The 19,754-nt window shown below is 35.3% G+C and overlaps 1 protein-coding gene across 1 annotated transcript in view; it reads left to right on the forward strand.

The window, feature by feature from the left end:
* The window catches only part of LOC136030240 (uncharacterized), a 113,824-nt gene that overhangs the window by 70,327 nt on the left and 23,743 nt on the right, over positions 1 to 19,754 (forward strand). Inside the window, exons 7-9 of the mRNA XM_065709067.1 lie at positions 2,830 to 3,040; positions 7,172 to 7,394; positions 17,792 to 18,398. Of these exons, the coding sequence (XP_065565139.1) occupies positions 2,830 to 3,040; positions 7,172 to 7,394; positions 17,792 to 18,398 (1,041 nt within the window). The remainder of the gene's footprint in view (positions 1 to 2,829; positions 3,041 to 7,171; positions 7,395 to 17,791; positions 18,399 to 19,754) is intronic.

Below are 19,754 nucleotides of genomic sequence, written 5' to 3' on the forward strand. Positions count from 1 at the left end.
TACGTGGAAGGATCATTCCATGGAGGAATTTATCATGAGGAAAGAGAACTTCCATGAAGGGACTGCAGGATTTTCTAGCATTATTTAAGAAAAACACTGAGAAAATAAATAAATAAAAAATTTCAGCTGGAAGTAAGGAGCAGCATTAAAACCTAAAAATAACAGAAATTATTACGTAAATTAGGGGGTTCATCTCCTCCACAATACCTCGCTCTTTACGCTAAAGTATTTTTAAAAAATTCAACCATTTATTCTACGGCCTTTGGGATTGAGGGGTCATTATTAAAGAATAAGGACAAAATTCAAGCTTTAGCGTAAAGAGTGAGGTATTGACTAGGGGGCGAACCTCCTCATATACGTAATAAAATATACAAATATAACGAAAGTAAAACAGTTCAAAATAGGGATGATACCTTTTTATTGACAGTGAAAATCCCTATTTTGGACTGTTTTACTTTCGTCATGGAAAGGCAGTGTGGTCTTCGAAGTTATCTATACAAATATAGAAGTTCGTTACGTAAGTTAATTCGTAAGTTACGTATATTTATTACTAATAAAAATGTTCGTAAAAAAAAAGTTCTATTTGCCTTTTTAAGTAACCAAAAACTGGAGGGCAACTAGACCTCCTCCCCACCCCCTTTTTTGTATCGAAATCTTCCAATCAAAGCTATGAAAAAGCCATTTAGCCGAAAAAAAATTAATATGCAAATTTCGTTTTAATTCGTTTAAAAAAAAGTAGAGTTGTGAGAAAGAGTTAAACTTTAGCGTAAAGAGCCAGGCGTTGAGGAGGGAACAACCCTTTCATATACGGAATAATTTCTGTTCATTTTAAGTTTTACTGTCGCTTCTTACTTGCAGTTAGAAAAAAACTTGTTTTTTTATTTAGTAATACTAAGGCTTGGGACATATCTTATCCTTAAAAAGATTTGAAGCATCATTGGAATGATTCCATCAGTAAGCAAAATAGGAATATCTATCCTAATTTTCTCCACGTTTTTTGCTTCTCGTAATTACCGAAGTCTCATAGCAGGCTACACTTATTTTTGAACTTGGGGGCACAGCTCACAACTGAAGAAAGGTGATAAATCAGCATTAAACTTTTGAGCCCCCATGAACTCAGTAATGTGTCAAGTATAGAGGTCGTCACTGCTGGTCTTCTCAAAGCAGTGTCCTTTTGAACCCTACTGCTTTCATTCTTTCTTTTTTTCATCCAAAATGAATATACTGTGCTGCTAATTTGACTAAGGAAATGAAGAAATTTGACCAAATAATCTACTCAAATTTATAATAGACATCTTAGAAAACCTTAAATGCTAATGTTGATAGAAACTGAACACAGTTTGTGGAATGCTTACAGAGCTTATCTTGTTTTAGGATGGTCATACTGCCATCTTGATGGTTTCATGATTAACTTTGAATAGTTTAGAATCATATACTAAATAATTCCCAAGCGATTACGAATTGAAAGAGATAAATATGAATATACGAGTAAATGGTTGTTAGGAAGGGTTTGAGGAAGGCACAGGCCCAGAGACACGACCTTGAGCCCTCCAATAATACGAATTGAAAATTCTTGCATGACTCTGATTTTCAGCAAGAAATGGTAGGTCTACCATTTGTGATTTGCTCCGGCTATTTGGAATGATATCCCAGCTGGCATTAGGGAGGCGGAACATATTGGGTTGTTTAAAGTAAATTTAAAAAAATATTTATTGGAAGTGGGGAGATAATTCTTTTTTTTTCTTTTTCTTCTTTTTTTTTTAATTATTGTTAGCCTTTATTTATTTATATTCTGGTATTAAGGAGTAATTGAGTGAGAGTGTTGTCCTTCTTTAGTTTCCGTTTTTTTTTAGTTTCTGTTTTTTTTTTTTTCTTATTAAATTAGGTTGAGAATCAGAGGATTGCAGCCGTCCAACATCAGGCTCTTTGAGCCTTCCCCAGGGCGGTTGTGTGTATTTATAGTTTTTTGTAATTAGTAGTTAATAAAGAGAGTTCTTCTTAAAAATTGAAAATTCTTGCATGACTCTGATTTTCAGCAAGAAATGGTAGGTCTACCATTTGTGATTTGCTTAATGACTTTGGGCTTTCGAGTCGTAAAATATAATGTCAGCCAGAGATTTACTACAATCAAGAAAAAAATTCGTAAATACCAACTTCAGTGAAATCAAGCATCATTTTTGAAGTATGAGTTTTGATGTTATTCGATTAAAGATTTGTATATTGCAGTACTAGCCTAAAATCTGTAATTAATAAATTTATAAGTAAGCTCACAAGAGATAACCGGAGAGACTAGTACCAAAAGGTTGGTTTTTTGACGGTAAGCTTTAACTAGGGGCTGCACGGGCTTCATATCTGCAATCAACAGCCTGAGAAAATCTTAATTACTAAATTTTGAGGAAACCGAATTACTATCGTTAAAATATATACTTAGTGTGCTCTGCCAATTCAATGTCATTTCTAGATGACAATATTAGCCTTAGTTTTGTGATAAAAATAGATAATTGAGCCGAAAATGCACTTTTGTTTTTTCAAATCCCTCACCCCTCACACTGGAAAAGCTCCTTTGTATACACACCCCTTTCCCCCAAAAAAATCATCCCTGAACATACCTATGATTATAATAATATCGCTTGACTAATCTTTGTGAATAAATTAATCGGAATTCCCTTGATTTTTAATTCAATTGAAAATTGCTGTAGGGTACTACTTACGGCGTAGTGATATTAAATCCTGTTCGAAACTCTAAATCCCTGAAGTTTATGTTTTCATGAGTTTTGTAAGTTGTTTTTTTTTGCAAAGATACGAATAACATTGACTTTTTCTTTCAAGGACAGTATTTCACAGAAGTCAAGAGATTCGGGGAATGCATCCACCTATGGAATATCAAAAATTACAGAGGCTACAAACAAGAAAATGAAGAATTTCAAACACCATTTAACCACAAGAAAAAATGGCTTCCGTTCTGAAATATCGAACACTTTCAGTCGAATAAGGAAATCTAACACTGTTAGTTCTATAGATCTTTCAGAGATTTTTAAACGTAAGTATTGTGAAAACATTGGATGGCTAAGATAATTGTTCGCATCGCCGAACCAATCGTGTGTTTGGACGTTGTTTCACAGAAAGCATCCGATTAACAAGAGCTAAGAGCTCACATGGCACTTGTGACGAGGCAAGAAGAGCTAAGAGCCAAGAGATCATATGGTATGAGCTCTAGCAAAATTCTATGAATCAATAGATTGATTTAAAAGGAAAATAAGAGGCTTAATGCCGGTCAGGATTTAAAATAAGAGCTCTGAGTCACGATGTCCTTCTAAATATCAAAATTCATTAAGATCCGATCACTCGTATGTTATAAATAACTAATTTTTTCAAATTTTTCCTCTCCCTTTAGCCCCCCAGATGGTCGAATCTGGGAAAACGATTTTATTGTGCAGCTCCGTGACACGTCTACCAATTTTCATTGTCCTAGCACGTCCAGAAGCACCAAACTCGCCAAATCACTGAACCCCTCCCCCAAACTCCCCCAAAGAGAGCGAATCCAGTACGATTCCGTCAATCACGTATCAAGGACATTTGCTTATTCTATCCACCAAGATTCATCCCGATTCCTCCACTCCAAGGGTTTTCCAAGATTTCCCCCTCCAACTCCCCCCAATGTCAAAAGATCTGGTCGGGATTTGAAATAAGAGCTCTGAGACATGAATTCCTTCTAAATATCAAATTTCGTTAAGATCCGATCACCTATTCGTAAAATAAAAATACCCCAATTTTCACGTTTTCCAAGAATCCTGGTTTCCTCCTGGAACTCCCTCCAATGTCACAGGATCTGGTCGGAATTTAAAATTAGAGCTTTAAAGCGCAAGACCATTTTAAATATCAAATTTCTTTAAGATCTGGTTACCCTTTCGTAAGTTACAAATACCTCAATTTTCAAAATTACCCCCCACCCCACCCCCCAACTCCACCAAAAAGAGCAGATCCGGTCCGATTATGTCAGTCACGTGTTTTAGACAGGTTTTTATTCTTCCCATCCAGTTTCATCCTGATCTCGCCGCTTTAAGTATTTTCTAAGATTTCCGGTTCCCCTCAACTGCCCCCCCCCATTTACGCTGGGTCCAATGAGATTTAAAATAAGGGATCTGAGTCACGAGGTCCTTCTAAATATGAAGTTTCATGCAGATCTGATCACTCCTCCGTAAGTTAAAAATACGTCATTTTTTCTAATTTTTCAGAATTAACTCCTCCCCCAATAGAGCGGATTCGTTCCAATCATGTAAATCACGTATCTAAGACTTTTGCTTATTTTTTCCACCAAGTTCCATCCCTATCCCTCCAATCTAAGCGTTTTCCATGATTTTAGGTTCCCCCACCCCAAACTTTCCCCAATATCACCAGATCCGGTCGGGACTTAAAATAAGAGCTCTGAGACACGATATCCTTCTAAATATCAAATTTAATTGAGATCCGATAACCCGTTCGTAAGTTAAAAATACCTCATTTTTTCTAATTTTTCAGAATTATCCCCCCCAACTACCCCAAAGAGAGTAGATCCGTTCTGGTTATGTCAATCATGTATCTAGGACTTGTGCTTATTTTTCCCACCAAGTTTCATCCCGATCCCTCCACTCTAAGTGTTTTCCAAGTTTTAGGTTCCCCCTCCTAACTCCCCCCCAATATCACCAGATCCGGTCGGGATTTAAAATAAGAGCTCTGAGACACGATATCCTTCTAAATATCAAAATTCATTGAGATCCGATCACCCGTTCGTAAGTTAAAAATACCTCATTTTTTCTATTTTTCAGAATTAACCCCCCCCCCCCCCAACTACCCCAAAGAGAGCGGATTTATTTCAGTTATGTCAATCATGTATCTAGGACTTGTGCTTATTTTTCCCACCAAGTTTCATCCCGATCCCTCCACTCTAAGTGTTTTCCAATATTTTAGGTTTCCCCCTCCCAACCCCCCCCCCCCCATGTCACCAGATCCGGCTGGGATTTAAAATAACAGCTCTTAGACATGATATCCTTCCAAACATCAAATTTCATTAAGATCTGATCAACCGTTCGTAAGCTAAACATACTTCAATTTGTATACTTTTTCCGAATTAATGGGCCCCCCACTCCCCCCAGATGGTCAAATCGGGAAAACGACTATTTCTAATTTAATCTGGTCGGTTCCTGATATGCCTGCCAAATTTCGTCGTCCTAGCTTACCTGGAAGTGCCTAAAGTAGCAAAACCGGGACCGACAGACCGACAGAATTTGTCGGTCTGTCTCCAACATTTCGGTCTCCAACATTTCTCACCTTTTAGCTTATTTAGAAAAACTGTGATATACTCTTTCATATTAGGCACGATTGTATTTTTCTCCCATTGAAGATAATTTCCTCTCAACGGCACGAGAGCTCCGGAGGATGGACTGCACATAGAATGCCATTAATGTATCTCTGGTATGAAGAATACACCTGTGAGCAAAAACAAATAAAATGTACTATTTTTAGTACCTTTTAATATACATGCTAAAAAAAAAGGTTAAAAACCTTTAAAACCAAAAAATGCAAAATTTTGTGCGGGTGATCAACTTGATGGGGATTGTGAAACTATGTAATAGTATAAAACCTCATTGATTTTACTCTCGAATTTATGCCAAATCGGTGCAGACAATATTGAAAGAGTTATTGGATCGAATCAATTCTAGACACGTAAAAGCAAAGAACAATTGTTTAGAACTTTTTTTTAGAACTAAATGGGTATTTGGGCTTTGCTTGTTTTCTAAGCTACACAGCAAGGAAGCCCCCACAATGATATAGAAGGGGGAGGGGGGGTTGCCAAAAGGTACATATAACAATATAGAGATTTTATCACTGGGAGTCTACACTTGAAAACTGTTTAGCTACAGAAAAGTCTGTGAAAGTCCAACAGGGAAAAAAAAAAATGAAAATTCAAAAAATGAATGAAAATCAATATTTTCATTTCTTCAAAAAATGAAAATATTGGCTATATCCCAGATGGGGAATCTGACCTTTAAATCTTAGGGCAATCCGATTGATTTGAGTTTAATGGTGAAAAACCCTTTAACCTTATTGGAATATAATTTATGAATAGTAGAATCACTTAGTTTTATGTGGCTTACTTGATAGCAAGGTTTGTGGCACCTTAGGCTGATATGCAACTTCTTTTAGCAATTAGACGATTAACCTATAAGCTTAATAAGTGGTTAACTAGCAAAACAAAGAACCAATTCTCTAGGGACAACATGGTTTAAAAAAATAAGGAAGGAAAAACGACTTTACGCTTACGAATACCCCGGGATAGGCGTTTGGAATCGTCACAACTACTGCTACTACTAACAACTAACTACAGAAAAAAGCTGCCTAGGGCCATCACAACTACGCACGCTCCTCCTCAATCCGAATCTTTCCAAAGTCCCCCTCTTTACTCCCTCCCAAGAAGTTCCCCTTTCCCTTAAATCTTTCCTTACGGCATCCTCTCATCCCCTTGGGGGGCTACCTGCTTTTCATTTTGCCCTAGATGGTTAACTGACAAGGACGATCTTTGGCAGTTTGTCGGCCTTCTTCTGCAGAATGTTTCCAACTCAGCCATCTCAATCTTATTTTCATTCTAGTCCTATAAAGCGGGCTTGAACGACATTTCTCGTAGAGCTTACTGTTTGAGACACTGTCTGTCAGTCGGCTACCCAAAACAATTTGTAGGCAATTTCTGTGGAAAACATTTAGCAAATGCACCTCTGTCATCTAGCCGTCACAATAGTCGGGAGTTTACATTGATGTGCTTACATAATTCAGGCTCTATAGGGATGGGTCACCATCATGCACTTGCATAGGTGATCTAGGGTATTTTGAGCCATATTCCCCTCCCCCAAACGTCCTGATTTTCTCAGACGGTGACGGTACAGACTAGTGAAAATAGTTTCTTGAAGTTTTTGTGTAATTTGAACCACTATGTAGCTTATCAGAGTCAATTCAAAAATATCTTGATTTTCGCAGTATTTGTCTTAATTTCCTTTTATTTCAAACTTTTGACGAGTTTCTCCCTCACCAAATCAGTTCCTGCCTTTGTACTCCGTCTTATCCCCTTTTTAAGTCGAATTTTATGTTATGTGTTTTAACAGTGCAGTTCAACGTTTTTTCGTAATTGAAACTTTTGCAGGAAACTTAAATATGGACCCTGAAGGATTGATTGACAAGCAAAGAGTTAGCAGTGATCTGAATAGCAGTGAGTCATGTGTTGCTGATATCTCAAAAGGCGGTGATGAACAGAAAAAAGGAACGTGGAAGTTTTCAAATTTTAAAAAGAAAAGTGAAAAGAAAGATACATTGAAATCAACTTTCTATCTTTCAGTGACTGAGGATATTGATAAGAACGACTCAGGGTAAGTAGCTATATTCTTCTCTATTTTGCCGTTTTTTCTTCCTTCATTTTTAAGTTGGTAAAAAAAAACTAAACATTCTCCATTTCCATCGTATACCATTGCTTTGTCTTTCAGGTCTGTTTGATTTTTTAAAGGCTGGCTCTCCATATAATGAATTAAAAAAAAAAATGAAAACAGAGAGCTGCATTGGAATTTCAAATGAGCATGAATTATCTTCTATGTGAGGGAGGCTGTCTACCTTCACAATCTACCTCTCTATGCTAAAGTTCAGCAAATGCATAATTTAATATGTTTCAGATTCAATTGGCTATTGCAATTGTCTCATTTACCAACTGCCTTTCAAGATATTTGAACTGTTTAGAGTAAATGCAAATAAGTAAGCCCCATCATTCTTCAGTGGACATCATCAGAGCCAATGCACTTGTGGTGACTTGAAAAAATTGCCTCCCTTGAATAATTTTTTTCAGAAATTATGTAGTTTATAGAAGGGGTCGTCGTAGAAACTTGGACTGGGATCATTTAATTGAAAATAGAAAGTTTTAGTGCCCTTTTTAAGGTCAAAAGGGATCTTAGGGTAACCCGTTACCCCCCGTGCCATTTTTTATCCCTTGACATTTCCCATGGTATCAGATCAAAACTTTCAAATACTTTCTTTTTAGAATATATGAAACTTCCTATAAGTGTGCCTCCAGGGGTAACACGACCCAAACAGTCCTAAGGGAAAGGGCCATTCGTATTGCCTACTGCCTATAAATAGATTTTATACAGGAAGAAAGGCAGACATGTTTTGTCTTTGCATCTCAATCGGCTTGAAAATTTCGGGGATTGTACCCTGACCCAGTGTACCATATATTTTCTTTGCAGGGAAAGGGTGTTAGGGGACCCGGAAATGGGCCAAAATTTCGTTGTCTATGGTCACTTTACAGTTGTAAATCCTTAGTTCAAGAGAACTCTAATTTCCACCAATGTCGCCGAAAATGGGGCCAAAAAAGGGCCAAAAACCTTGGTTTTCCTTCTTATCGGGGATAAGGGGAAATTTAAATCTTTGTCCTGAGACCGTCCGACAGTTTCCATTAAAATATTATACCTTTGTTAGGGTTGTTTTCCCCCTATTTTCTAATATTATGCAATTTCCTTATAGCAATAACTTTTGACGAGTGAACTTGAAATGAATAATTTTGTATGTCTAAAATCATCATGAAAAACAAATAACTTTAGTGTACATATTGTAATCAAAAAGTTTTTTAGAGTTTAATTCACTATTAACAAGCGTCGCTCTTTGCTTACAGATCGTTACCAAAAGTTGTTTGATAACGATTGGTTGTTCGTTTTTCATTTTAATGTACTTTGCCTTGCTGAAATCAAACTCCTAATAGTGTATTGTTTTGTTTTTTTTTCGTTTATTCATTAAAGTTATTGTTGTCTACTGTTTAAGGCTAAATTAATTTTCCGATAATGGATACAATACTTGCCTAAAGTAGCCAATTAACAGATCTTGTGAGCAAAAGTACAGTTCTTTCATTTTCAGTAAAACAACTACTGATTTGAAAGAGAAATTAACCTCATCTTGGTTGAAAATTATAATTCCCTAATTTCCCTAAAAGGTAAAGGATAAAGGTAAAGGATACGGCATTAGACTTTACAGTCCGTACCGGCGGTGCTGATCTCCGTTTCTTGGCCCTTCAGCCAGGAAGTGCAATGGGGGGTTGGGGGCCAGCCATCCTGTGCTTTCGCACACCCTTCCTGTTTACCTTCCCCAGATTTCTCCAGGTACCCATTTAGAGCTGGGTCGAATTTCAAGAGTGCCACTATAACAGAAAAACGATATTATGTTTACACCATGGTTTTGCAAAATTTGAGTGTCATTCTTTTATTAAACTCCACTTCTTCTATCTTTAATATTAATTTTGCTTTTTCTCTTGTCAAATCAGATTTCCTTATCAGGTCCTTCAAGTTGGCATAATCGCTAAATATTTTTTTTTTTGCAGGCTATAAGGAATTTTGACAATGAGAAAAACATTCCATTAAGATTTTTTTTCTTAAAGTGTTTTTCCTTTTGTTATAAGCCGCCCTCTTTGGGGCCATCGAAATCCAAGATCCGCCCTAGGGATTTTTTTGATCACTTGCTAAATAATTGCCAAAGGGACTTCTTGTACAACAGTTGAAAAACTGTGCAATTTTACGGAAAATTGTGCCAAAATGTCATGGCAGAATATTTGAAATTAGACTATCATGTATAACAGAATTTAGTTATAGATCCCAGAATATTAGTTTATATTAAGTTACAAAATAATAAGTTACAATTTGTACAGCTTGGGAAACCCTTTATCCGGTATATTTGAGCTTATCATAACCTCGATGTAGTTTTTTAAGTGTTTTTTTTTCCAATGTTTGGTAATGTAGAAAAATAAATGACTGTTTTTTTCTGGAATACAAGAGAAATAATAGAAGAATTAGAAGCGCAATATCCAGACAATTTATCAAATCGAAACATCAGATTCTATTTATATTTTTGTCAGTGGCGGTTGCTTAAAACAAATATGTGCCTTGTACATTTATTTAAAAAAGAACATGTTTGCTTACCTTACAAGTCTTAGAACAGTGAAATTTTAGCTCTAGTATAAAGTACGGATCAGAAAAAAAATGTAAATTTCTTAAAAGCTTGATCATTTGACGCCAGATTCATTTACCCCTATGCAACCGGAAGCTGTAACCCAATAGCCATACATCCATTAATGTAGTTTTAATTCTAGTTCCATTGTTCTGTTTCTCATTCTTTATTGTTTTCTGCTAAAAAACTGCTTTTCTTGGTGCTAGAGTATTTCCATTTTCAATGTCTTCAGCATCTGTTCTTTATAATCAACCTGTCATCAATTATTCACTTGTTGATTATCTTCGTCTTTCCTTGACATTGTAAATACCATTCAAGGGCTAGCCCGCATTGAAGCAGTTTTGTTTTATACTGCCAATTAAATATAAAAACACATTTTTAACTGAAAGTAAGGAGCAGCATTACAACTTAAAACGCTCAAAATTTATTACGTATATGAAGGGGGTCGTCCCCTTGTCAATAGCTGGCTCTTTATGCTAAAGTTGGAAATTTGTTCGAATTCTGTACGAATGACTCATGAATCCCAAAGGCCATTTAGTTAGAATAAATATCTCTTTTAAAAGTACTAAAACAAACTTTAGTGTAAAGAGCGAGGTATTGACGGGGGGGGGGAGACCCTCCTCATATGGGTAATAATTTCTGTTCGTTTAAATTTTAATGTTGCTCCTTACTTTCAGTTAAAAAACTTGAATTTGATCGTTTTTTAAATAATGCTGGGAAATCGGGCCCCCTGTATGGAAATTTCCTTCCCCCATGAAAAATTCTCCATGGAAAGATCCTCCTACGTAGCTCCCCGACCCTCTCCACCAGAAAAATCCCCCCTAAAACATTTGTATATATCCTAATAACAAATACTATATGTAAACGATAGGCAAAGTATATAACTAGCAGCCCGTTCCCTGGGACTGGGGGGGGGTCAAGTCATCCTCAAAGACCTAGTTATTAGATTTACCGACTATGCTGAACAAAATAGCTATCTCAAAATTTTGATGGGGTGACTTTGGGGGAAAATGAGTGTGTGAGGGGGCTAGCTCCCCTCCAATATTTTTGGTCACTTAAAAAAGGCACTAGAACTATTGACTTCTGATTAAATGAGCCCTTTTCTCGGTCTTCTACGATCACTGGTTCGATATGATCACCCCTAAAAAAAAAAAAAATAAATAAACACGGATCCGTGATCTTTCTTCTTGCAAAGAATGCAAAATTCCATATTTTTGTTCATAGGAGCTTGGAACCTCTACAGAAGGGTTCCCTGGTATGCTGAATCTGATGGACTGATATTCATTAAGATCACTTGACGTTTTGGGGGTGTTTCGCCCTTTTTCAAAAATTGGGTAAATTTTCTCAGGCTTGTTTTGATGGGTACCATTAAATTTGATGAACTTTACATATATTGAATAAGCATTAAAATTTGTTTCTTTTGATGTATTGATGTATTCTTTTGATGAGCCGCATCGCTCGTTACTAACAGATCGTGGTAACGAACTCTAAGTAAGGAGTGACGCGACTCAATAGTAACCGAAACTGTAAGAAAACGGTATTTTGATAACGATAGGTACATCAAAAGAATCAGTTTATTATTCTGATTTCAAATATATAAGTTTCATTAAGTTCAGTATTACGCATCAAAAGCTAAGAGCCTGAGAAAAGTTGCCTGATTTTCCACAAAGGGGGGAACACCCCTTAAAAGTCAAAGAACCTTAATGAAAATCCCATTATCAGATTCAGTGCATCAGAGAACCTTATGTCAGAGGTTTCAACCCCGTATTTTCAAAAATGTGGAATTTTCTACTATTTGCACGATCGTATCGACCCAGTGGTCCTAGAATATCGAAAGAGGCCTCATTAGAGCGGAAATTAAAAGTTATAGTGCCCTTTTTGAATGACCAAAAAGATTGGAGGGCAACTACGCCCCCCGGCCCTTTGTTTTGCAAAACTGTCCGATCAAAATTCTAAGATAGCCATTTTGTTCATTATCGTTGAAAGGCCTTATAACTATGCATTTGAATATAACATGCCCCCCCCCCCTAAAGTCCCAGTGGAAAGGTCTTTAATCTATAAAATGTGAACATTGTTTACGCATAATATTTGTTGTTGGGAAGTATGCATACATTTTCGGATGGGGGGGGGGGGTGTATTTATGCTGGGGGTTTCCCCACAGGGGAATTTTCATGGGAAGAGAAGTTTCCAGGGGGTGAACTTGTCAGGGGATATTTCACACTGGAGGAATTTTCCAGAACTCCTGTACAAAATTATTTTTATATGTCTTGCTTTCTCTTTTCCGTCTCAATTTTACGCGTGGAGTTATTACGGCTTGGAGATATTTCCGTATGGAGGGGATTTCTCCGTGGAGGTGAGGCCAGATTTCCTGGCGTTATTTAAATTTAAAATACGATCAGAAATTCAAGAAAAAACAAGTTTTTCAACTGAAAGTAAAGAACAAAATTAAAACGAACAGAAATCCTCACGTATATGAAGGGGATTGCCCCTCCTCAACATCTCGTTCTTTATGTTAAACTTTGAATTTTGTCCCAATTATTTAAAACCGATTCCTGAAACAATTAGAAGCTTTTTCAGAATTACTAAAAAACTTTATCGTAAAGAACGAGGTGTTGAGGAGAGGACAAGCCCATCATATATGTAATAATTTCTGCTCGTTTTAACTTTCAATGCTGCTCCAACTTGCTTTATTATTTAATAAATAAAGATATTGTTTCTTTTCCAGCTTTTTCCTCATTTTCTCGACTACATATACTGTCTTCTTCGTAGGTTCTGGTATTGGTTTTCTACAATTCTAGTTCATTTGTTTGTAAGATTGGCAACTTAAGAATAATTTTTCATTCTGATCTCTTTTTCTGGTCACAGTAACCTTATAAAAACCAGATGTTTTCAATTATTACCCCAATTTCAAGGAATGTGTAGGTTCTAATCCATTTTAAATCGGGCTGATAACAGTGGAGATTTTATAGTTCCTCTCAGCTCTACTCTGCATCAACATATATATATATATATATATATATATATATATATATATATATATATATATATATATATATATATATATATATATATATATATATATATATATATATATTATTTTGATGCAGAAACTTTTCTTTTGCGCCCCAGAATGGCAGCAAATGTCACTTTATTGCCGAACATTCTTATTGCTACTTAAAAAGAACACTAAGCACCTTAAATTTCCATTTGAATGAGCCTTCTCCTGATAATCTAGTGCGATTAGCTGGATACAATAACCCTTGAAAAAAAAAACAAAAACAAGCATGCATCCTACTCCATCCTGCTCGGGAAAAATACACAATCTTACATTTTTGTAAATAGGGGCTTGACACCTCCACTCTAGGGATGTTGTGCTGAGTTTTAGTGATATTTTTTTTCGTCATCGTCACTTGCGCTTTTGAGTTATTTTCCTTGTTTGAGAACAGGGCAAGTTTTCCCTGGTTCATCTGTGAGCAAGGAGTGATTCGGTCAATAGTATCCGAAACCCTAAGAAGGGTATTTTGATAGCATTTGTTACATCAACAGAATCGGGTTTTTCACTAAGATGAATGTTACCCATCAAAATCTATGACCCTGAGAAAATTTGACTGAATTTTGGGAAAGGAGGAAAACAAACCCAATGAAAATCACACCATTAGATTCATCATATCAGATATCCCTACTGTAGAGGTTTCAAGCTCCTATCTACAAAAATGTGGACTTTAGCATTTATTTTCTAGAAGAAAGATCACGGATGTGTGTTTGCTTGTCCTTTTTTGTTTTTTTCCCCGAAGGATAATCGTGTTAAGATTTTGCCCAAAAGAGGAATAAGCTGCTATCAATTGAAAATTCCGAAATATTCATTCGCTTCAAAAGTATCAAAAAGTATCAAAAGTATATTTAGTTTCCCAGTTGCAATGGAATTAATGCCACACGGTGGCACATTTGTACCTGAAAAATCACTTAGCTCATAGAAGATCTAAGGTTAATATGAACATTTATCTTAACGCTCGATTTAGGTAAGTTGATTCCCTTGATTTTTCTCGGAATTATGTTTAGTGATGCATAATTGCGCATCGCCTATTATAAAGGAAGGGTGGTGGGTCATTTTGTGTGGGGGGATACGAAAAGAGCGCTTTAACACGCCGAATATCCTTGTGAATAAACAATAATACCCCCTTCCGTCCACCCGAAATTTTGCCGTAAAAGTATTGCTAAGGACTTACAACAAACTTACTACTCATCAAAAATTTTGACTAAATGTTCATTTTGTCAAATTTTTAATAACAATCCAAAATTTAATTCTTAAGCAGAAAAACTGGAAAGGCTTAAGTGAAAAAAACTGAGGAAAACTGATAACAGTATACTGTAGTTAGTATATAGAATTTATTAGCAAGTAATCTGAGGCTCATAGGACAGGTACCCCACATCATATCTTGGTTAGGCCTGGGTATGATTTGAAAAAATATTAGAAATTAAAAAAAAGATAACAGGTTCTTTCGTTACTGAAAGTAATTAACAACATTGCAACTTAAAAATAACAGAAATTATTCCGTGTTTGAGGGGGGCTTCCTCCTCTCGAATCCCTTACTGTTCACGCTAAAAATTAAATTTTGTCACAATTCTTTAAGAACGACTCCGAAACACAAGGGCCGTTGAGACGGAATAAGAAGCTTTTTAAAGCACTAATTAATTTTAGCGTAATGAGCAAGGGATGGAGGAAGGGGCAGCCCCTCTCATGCAGGGAGTAATTTTGTTAGTTTAGTTTTGATGTTGCTCCTTACTTTCAGTTGAAAAATCTTTTTTTATTTAATCGCCATAAAAAGCTAATCTTTTGATGTATATCAAAGTGAGTTGTTATCAAAGTGAGCATGTAACTAAATCTCCGTTTCACTCAACCCGGTTCAAATCAACCCTCCTTAAACTCAAATCCCGTTTAATCAATCCCCGATCAACTCAACCCTAATCGAAGTCAACCCCATTTAACTCAACCTCCACTCAACTCAAAATACGTTCAATTCAATCCCATGTAACTCAATCCCTATACAGCCCAACTCCCATTCAATACAAACTCATTCGTTAATTTTTTTTGTCGTTGAATATATCTAGTGGAAACAAGCTTATAAAATAAATTAGTACCATTAGGCTCTTTGTTTTATGCTCTTACCAAATATTATCGTATATTATTATATGGTTGTTTTCCTGACAATGGACTCCCTGCCCCTCCCCCTGATGGCCCCAGATATCCCGCTGTTTTGCATCCTCTTGATACGTCATGTCTTCTTTATTGACTGCTTTTCACACATCTTTGAAACTGTGAAAAGCTTTCATCAAAAGAATTCAATACAATTTTGGCTTAACATACTATTTTAAATGATTTAAAAATATGGATAACAGTGGAAGGTAACATGATAATCTGATCAACAGAAAGGTTGTGCAATTATGAAATAAAGATCTCATTGTTTTAGTGTTATCTCTTAGGTTTATGTATATATATATATATATATATATATATATATATATATATATATATATATATATATATATATATATATATATATATATATATATATATATATCCAGGGGCTGTATCTTGGATTATCAGGGGTTGGAGGGGCATTATTAGAAAAGCAATAATTATACTGAAAAAAATTATATTGGGTTTGAAAACATAAAATAAGGAATCTAATAGTACTTCTTTTATTTATTTTTTTTGTTAGCATTTTATCCTTTAGATGTTAACATATGATATGAATTTCATCTTGTCTTAGCCACGCATATAACTATTTACCGAACTGTTTGTGGGTCTAACTTGACCTAGCTTAACTTGTTGGAGAGGTTTAATTGAATTTGGGTTGAATGCATGGGGTTTTAGTTAAATGGGTTTGAGTCAAATGGAAGTTGTTGCATTGGGGTTGAGTAAAATGGGATCAAGTTAAATGAGGGTAGAACTGCACAGGCTTTGAGGTGAATGAGGGTTGAGTTGCTCGGGGGCTGAGTTAAAAGGGGGTTGAGTTTAATACAGGTTTTTTCAAACGAGAGTTGAGTTGAACGGCGTTTTAGTTTAACTCTTCACTTTGATAACAACACAAGCATCAGAAGAATTAACTTTTTATGGCGATTAAATAAAAAAAAAAGTTTTTTCAGTTACTATTAGCTCGAGTCGCTCCCTACTTACAGTAAGTTTCAACAAACAGTTCGGTAAACAGCTCTAGGCGTTGCTAACACACGATGAAATTCGTATCGTATATTAACAATGAACCTAAAATTGAACTGACTTCATAACCAGCTACCCTTGTCTCCGAATAATTTGATCACAATCCATTAATTTCAACTTAAATTTTAGACCCTGTACCTGAAATACTGAATTTCCACCCTTACAAAAGTCTGGTACGGCACTCAATGAAAAGGGGAAAGTTTAAACCACTCTTGACGTCGGCCACGTATATGGTTATCTGTCCTATCCAGTGCGTGTAATGCTTTGATCAGGGTGACATCTTTTTTTTTATGTGATCTTAATCAGTTTAATTGTCACTGTTCTTGCCGTAATTAATTTATCAGCATTAAACTAATATACTGCGATCCTTTTATAGTATAATAGAGTTTCCTTTTCGATTTATTAAGTCCGACAGGTTAACTATATTATTAAAGATTTGTATGCCATATGATGTATTTGCTTTCTTTTATTTTCAGACAAAGAGTTTCACAAGTTGTTGCATCTTGATTGTTGAAAGATTGGTTTGATAGCTGTTAGTTTTCTTTTCTCTGCTTATTGGGCATCTTTTATGCTAGTTTATAATTATTTGTAATATCCATAGTAAAAAAAAATTGTCTAAAAATAAGCAACATTACTGTTTTTATATCTTTGTTTGATTGTATGCGTTTATAAATACATGGTCATCTGTGTGCGGGGGGGGGGGGGTTACTTGGCCCCTTGGATTGGACAAAGATTGTTCATTGTTCAAAATAGACGTTGGTTTCAAAAATTATTCATGATATCTCTTTCATTAAAAATCTGAATTTGTAGTTGCCTAAGTTTATTTTTTGCATTAGAAAAGAAATCGAGAAATACCAAGGACATATGGAAACTTGAATAGCTGCGGGGCGGCTATAATTTGTTAGAACTTTAAGGGAACGCACATGCGTGTTATTATGCTTATTTCTTTAAGGGGTTCAGGTGCCATCAGGCTCCCTGACACTTTTGTCAGCTCACCTCTAGGTGGAGCAATAAAGTTGGGATAACATGAGAATCGCTTTAAATGCTGGAGGGGGAAGTCGAGGTCTAAAGAGACAATAATTTTTAGAACTAATTTCCGGTTAAAACGTTTAAAAGTGCATTCGTTGTTATATAAAGTCATTGATCGGCTCTTTCATTCTCAATAGTTCCGAGTTTAGTTCTCCTTTTAAGGTATAGATAAGTTACTGTACAGATGTTAGAAATTATTCTCATAAACCTTTTCTGTATAGTCTCTGTCTTATCAGAAATCTCTCATGAAAGACCAGGGTTCTCGTCCAGACAAGCATACATACTTGATTAAAAGGCCGATAAAAAGGATTGAATCTTTAAGAAGTGAATCAGGACGTCACAATTTGTTCAGATGACTATGGAAAAAAATGGTAGTGGTGCCTTGGCCGAGGGTAGTACAGAAAATTGCAGGCATTTCAAATGATTGTAACACAAAGTAGGTTGATGGAGTTAATGGACAAATAGTGAGAATGGTTTGTTAAAACAGGAAGGTGATTAATAAAACAGAAAGTTTTTGGCATGAATTCCTATTTTTTCTAGGTTTTTTAACAAAGAGGACAGCGATAGTCAGCGATCCAATGGAAGCAACAAGAGTCTTTGCAGCAACCCTTCAAAAAGTCCAGACTCTTCTGCCAAAACTTCAATAGGACAAAAAGGCCGTCGTCCATCATCAGCATATGATGTTGCCCGACCAAAAACCGCACCCCCTCCCCCTCCCACGAATAATGTACAAAAACCAAACTCAGATGATCGAAGTACAGTTCAAGATGTTGAAAAAAGTGTATTAGTTTTGAAGAAAGTAGAAAACAAAGAATCGCAACTTTTGAAAGCTTCCCCACCACCACCTCCTGTAAGAGAAGAGAGTATCTCAGCCTTGCCGCATCCTTGCACCAAGTCGGAGCTAAAAGATTTTTGTTTCGAGGATCCTCCTCATTACTCCCCTCCTCCCGTTCCAAGTACAGGTACAACGAAATTTGACGAAAATGACTTAGTTGTTTCCATAGAACAAGAATTAAAAGCCAGAGAGTCGGAAGAGGATGGTATTAACCATGAAAGCTCTTCAGATTACGAAGACGAAGATGACTATAAAAAAAGTCAATTTTCTTCTGAGCCACTGTACCAATTCTACACAGCTGGTATCCTTGACGTAAGTCTTTTATACAATGCTTAAATTTGTATTAATAGAGGTGTAATCTTAGTCAAAACATTATCAATCAAGATTTTTATTTCATCATAGAAAATACATTCTGTTCGTCGTAAAATAGGAGTAAGTAAGGAAGCTTATTAAATAAACAAGTAATATAGATTGTTGCCGTGCTTTCAGCAATACTTTTCCACTATTTTTAAATTAGTGGTAATTTTTTTACTAGTTTCAAAACTATTCTTTGAAATAATAATAAAGAAAAATTTGAAAAAGCAGATATAGCCTAATATTGTGTTGTTAATTCTACTTAGCTCAGCAGTATTATGTGCGTTTTAGACTGGGCGGGGGGATATATTGCCTAGAAAAAAAGATTGTTGAACTTGACCGTATTAAAACATTCAAATGCAGAAAAAAATGACTGAGATGATAAAAATTAGACATAAACAAGGTGACTATATTAGTGAAAAATTGAAAGGGAAAAAAAAATATCATTAGAACTCCACGATGACAACATTAAGTACCTTATTAAATATTTACGAAAATCCCTTAACGATGAAGTCAGTATTTTTTTTTAGCTTTAACTTACTGTCTTAAGCTACCCTGATTTATCTATTTATATAAAAATAAGTTGTCTGTGTGTGTGGGTATCTGTCGAGTGACGTCATGTTTGTGTGTCGACTGACGTCATGTTTTCGACTGACGAAATTACAGACCGGGACATCGGGACACAAATGACGACCGGGACACCGGCACATAGGGAATATAAATGACGACCGGGACACTCAAAGAGAAAGCGACCGGGACACAAGGAATGTTCGATTAGCAATCACCATCAACAAAGCACCGGACACAAATGACGACCGAGACACAGGGAGTATAAATGACGACCAGGACATAAGTAAAAAAACTAAAAAAACTAAAAAAAGGTAAAAACTACAAAAAAACTAAAAAGAAAAAAAAACTAAAAACTAATATAAAAACTAAAAAGCTAAAAAACTAAAAAAACTAAAAAAGAAAAAAAAAAGAAAAAAAAAAGAAAAAAAAAGAAAAAAAAGAAAAAAAAAGAAAAAAAAAGAAAAAAAAAGAAAAAAAAAGAAAAAAAAAGAAAAAAAAAAAAAAAAAAAAAAAAAAAAAAAAAAAAAAGAAAAAAAAAGAAAAAAAAAGAAAAAAAAAGAAAAAAAAGAAAAAAAAAGAAAAAAAAAGAAAAAAAAGAAAAAAAAGAAAAAAAAAGAAAAAAAAGAAAAAAAAGAAAAAAAAAGAAAAAAAAGAAAAAAAAAGAAAAAAAAAAGAAAAAAAAGAAAAAAAAAGAAAAAAAAAGAAAAAAAAAGAAAAAAAAGAAAAAAAAGAAAAAAAAGAAAA

The sequence above is a fragment of the Artemia franciscana genome, chromosome 8 (assembly GCF_032884065.1).
Source record: "Artemia franciscana chromosome 8, ASM3288406v1, whole genome shotgun sequence".
Taxonomy (NCBI): domain Eukaryota; kingdom Metazoa; phylum Arthropoda; class Branchiopoda; order Anostraca; family Artemiidae; genus Artemia; species Artemia franciscana.